Source organism: Bidens hawaiensis, unplaced genomic scaffold (assembly GCF_021521415.1).
Source record: "Bidens hawaiensis isolate Kalapana, Puna unplaced genomic scaffold, B.hawaiensis_p1.1 tig00063331_1, whole genome shotgun sequence".
NCBI classification, from domain to species: Eukaryota; Viridiplantae; Streptophyta; class Magnoliopsida; order Asterales; family Asteraceae; genus Bidens; species Bidens hawaiensis.
In genome coordinates, this window is record NW_027501323.1 from 77,249 (window position 1) to 81,602 (window position 4,354).

General features: G+C 32.6%; 1 protein-coding gene across 1 annotated transcript; it reads left to right on the forward strand.

Moving 5' to 3' along the window:
• The first annotated feature begins 435 nt into the window (after window positions 1-435).
• Window positions 436-3,998, forward strand: LOC143603913 (transcription factor bHLH123-like). The gene is made up of 7 exons (XM_077080572.1): window positions 436-999; window positions 1,126-1,777; window positions 1,911-2,003; window positions 2,271-2,336; window positions 2,996-3,061; window positions 3,151-3,213; window positions 3,303-3,998. Exons 1-7 carry the CDS (start codon window positions 758-760, stop codon window positions 3,444-3,446), a joined length of 1,326 nt encoding a protein of 441 aa, XP_076936687.1. The 5' UTR covers window positions 436-757; the 3' UTR covers window positions 3,447-3,998.
• Window positions 3,999-4,354: the final 356 nt, after the last annotated feature.

Sequence of the window (4,354 nt, forward strand, 5' to 3'; positions counted from 1 at the left end):
TCCCTATTATATACAAGATAGAAAATAAAAGCAACTCAGACCGAGTACACATGTGTCTGGATCCAAACCATATGTCTAGTCTATAAATCAAGGCTACGTGGCTGCAGACTAACAATCATAACCAAGTTCTCCAATGAGTGCTAGTTCTCCCTCGGAGAACTGTAATTGTGTGTGTGTGGCAAGTGGTACAAATCTCAGAAATAAGAGACGTTTCTATTGAGCTTGTACAGAAACTATCTTGTCAAATAAATATTTATAAAACGTTTAGATTCACCAACATATTAAAGGCGTATTTTCTCCACATTTCAGGGAAATAGATTTAACACAGGTTACAAAGAATTAGAGTCACTCATAAAGTTAGATACTATCTATATGGATACGTTTTATTGTTTTCTTTTAATTTGTCAAAATTCCAAACAAATCACATATATATACCTTGAAAAAAGAACCTAAATGGAAAAGAAAATTATTAAAATAAAAGAGAATGAAATAAGATTGGCTGAAAAATATCTATAGTTAGTGATGACCAGTTGAATTTGATTTCAACAAAGAATTTTATGTTGTCTACTATCTCATTTGAACAACAAAAGTCAACCATATTCTTGTCATTTCCTTTGTTTACTCCCACCCCTACCCTTACCCACACTCCAAATTTCATCTTCAACCTCATATAAATACCAGGATCAATCACACCCTTTTCATTTCATTTGACAAAGGATCATCTGACCAATCGATATCTTCGATTGAAACCGCAACCATGGCCGATAATTGGTGGGATAATTCATTTTCAAGAGCAAGACCTTGTTTAGATTCAGTTTCTGTCACCAACTCCATCAATCTATTCCAAGATACCCAAACCACCACCGGAGACACCACCACCTCGACAACGGCAAACACAGGTGGCGACGGCACACGCGTTAACACCACCTTACCCATGATGGAGTTGGGACTTCCATCACAGTCACTTCCACAGTCGTTGGATTGGAATCAATCTTTATTGTATGTCCACTAACATTTCTTGATAACCATCTTTTTCTTTATTGCACATATTAATATTGTATTTCTTTTAAACATTTAATCACTTGTAAATTAAATTTATTTACTTTACTTTAAATTAATTTGTAGTCGTGGAGATCAAAAAGGTGATGGTGGTTTTAGGAATCTACTTCAAGATCAAGATAATAGCTTGAGCTCAAACACAACCCATATTCCGCTTGAAAATAACCTATGGAGACCGCAAAAGATGTATCCTGCCAGTTCACAAGATTCATCATCAGAGTTCAAGCAAATTAACGTTAGGGGTTTCCACTTGGATCAACCAGTACAGGATAGTGACACCGAAAGCATAGTCACATGCCAAGGATTAAATTCAAGCTTTCAAAATATGGATTTATATGGAGCCCCTTCTACAATAATGCAAACTTTATTCGGTTCAGACCACAACCAACAACAACAAGATTCTAGCTTTGAACAAAATCAAGGAATGAGTAATTATTCCTTGTATCAATCAAGCTACGGCGGCCTGAATGTACCCGGCGGCAGCAGTGAGTTGTCAACGTCTAATTGGTCCAAATATTCCTCTCAACCTCAAGATTTTGTGGTGAACTCACCTTCAAAAGCGCAGTTGCCGGATATGGGTGCGAACCAACTGCACTTTGCTAACAACGCGAGGTTTTGGAATGCTTCGGCTACGGGTGGAGTAAATGATATGCGATCTGGCTTTTTTCCATCGTTACAAATGCAACTACCTTTATCAAGCTTTGAGGATAAACCTAAGGTAGCATAAAGAATAAGAAATATATATGACCAATATTATTATTGCTACAATTTCATTCAAACCCTACTTTCTCTTACTCTTTTTCTTAATTTCATTAGAAAAAAATTGATTTTTATTTTTATATACTTAACAGATTACATCCAAAGTAGTGAAAGAGAGTACTAGTGAATCATCATCAAACAAAAGACCCCGAAACGAAAACCAATCAACTATACAGGCTTTTAAGGTATTATGGAATAATTAATTTATTTTATTATAGTTTTGTTATTGTTATTTTGCTAGCGAATTACTTGTTAAATATCGTAACTTAAATTAAATTACAGTTATTCAATGATTGGATTTCGTTAACGAACCATTTAGGTGATTAGGTCAATTTAAAAAAAAAAAAAAAGAATATCATCTGTTTCTGCTTTTAATTTTAGGTCAATTATTATTTATTTAATTGATTTCTAATGTCCACAGAATGAAAGAAATCTATGTTTGGATTTTTCAGGTGAAAAAAGAGAAGATGGGGGACAGAATCACTGCACTCCAACAATTAGTTTCACCTTTCGGAAAAGTATGATCAGATTTTTTTTATTGTTTTTCCAAATATCCTTAGCTTTTTTTAAAATGTATATATACATTGACAATAATTACGTGATACCAAACTTTTACAAGATTAAAAAGAATAAATTTATGTCACTTGATTTTTTAGTTAAAAGTACATGTTTTTTATATTTACACTTCTTACATGTATAAACATGCTAAGTTATATGCATTAAAAAAACTACCACACTAGTTTTTAGTTTTCATACATTTTTTTTCCATTTTGTGTCATCTAACTACACATAACCTATCTATGTATATTATAAATAAACGAACAATTAAACTAACTTGTTCATGTATATATATATTTTTAATTTTATAAGATATGGGCGAGAATGATACAATTTTCTTTAATTTTTTAATAGTTAAAAGATTAGAGAAATGAATGTTTTGTTTTGTTATGCGCACTATCGCAATCCAGCCACAATGATGGGTTATTCACAAACCCACAAACGGTCGCAATGCAATCAGGATTTTACCCATGCATGAGGTCTTTTGCGACTGGTTGAAAATCAGTTGTGAAAAGACATTTGATTTCTAGTTATGCCTCACATATGTTTAAACAAAGTTATTTTTTAGTTTAATTAATAACTATTTATGGGTTTTGTTTGAATTATTCATTTGTTACAGACGGATACAGCATCTGTATTATCCGAAGCTATTGACTATATCAAGTTCTTACATGAACATGTTGGTGTAAGTCTATAACATTACTTTAAAACACACATGTATTCATTTGAAAATAAATTAGTTAATCTTTGCATCTAAATTTTTATGAATTTCAGGTTCTAAGTACTCCATACATGAAAAATGGAGCTCCCATCTTGCAACAGCAACAACAGCAACAGGTAACTTTTAAATATTAATTTATTGATTAATCCAGAATGTTGTGTTTTTAATTTGCATTTAATTAACTAATATTCGTCTGTTGGTGTAGACTCCGGATAAACCACCAGAAGGGCCAAGACAAGACCTAAGAAGTCGCGGGCTATGTTTGGTACCTGTTTCAAGCACGTTTCCAGTAACACACGAAACAACGGTCGATTTCTGGACACCAACGTTTGGTGGAACATTCAGATAAGACTGATTGATCATTGACGTCCAAAAGGATTATTGGATTTGAAATATGGTAATGATCAATAAATGAGAAACCAGAAGGGCAAGTGGGAGATGATAAAGATAGAAAGCTAAAAGGAAAAAGGAAAAAAAATGGTGATAGAGAAAGAAAAGCAAAGAAAAGGGGATGAATCTTTGATGTTGGGGCAGCTACAGGCAAAATGATGCAGCTTTGGCCAATATCTTTGTACAAGAATATGAGTCTTGTTGTAATAATTGTAGCTTTCTTAATCATTAATTAATTAATTGATTAAAGTGTGGTCTAGGATATATATGCTCACAGTTCCTAATCAAATCTTAACTTACAACATATATACCTTAAATCTCATTCCAAATCTAGATAATAACATTTTGAAACTAGGGTATTGTGTGCAATGTAACAGTCCAATTTTATGTATATATGTGTTGAAAAGTAATTCTTTTAGTCAAAGAATAAGTGTAATATATAGTTTAACTAAAGGTTTTATTAATAGTCAAAATTCATGGAGTATTTATATCAATAACACACCAATGAACGGATGGAAAAGAGTATTAGTTTTGACACAGATAGAACAAACAGAACCCAATTTGTAGCAAAAAAACGTAAACAGATAGAACAAATAGAGCCCATAAAACTTTGCCCTGGATGCTAGTGAAATTTTCAGAAGTTTAGTGTCTCCAATTTCTATTAAAAGATTAAGATTTATTACCTTAAATGACGTTGAGTGAGATTTTTAGAGTCTATATAGTACCAAAATCAAGATAAGGTAATCAACAAAGTTCTACCACCCTCGATGATATGATGGCTTTATTATTGACGACAATGGCACACAAGAAAGATTATACGTACAAGAAGTGGTGCCAATGATAGAGATTCAAGAGAAACCTCAAGCA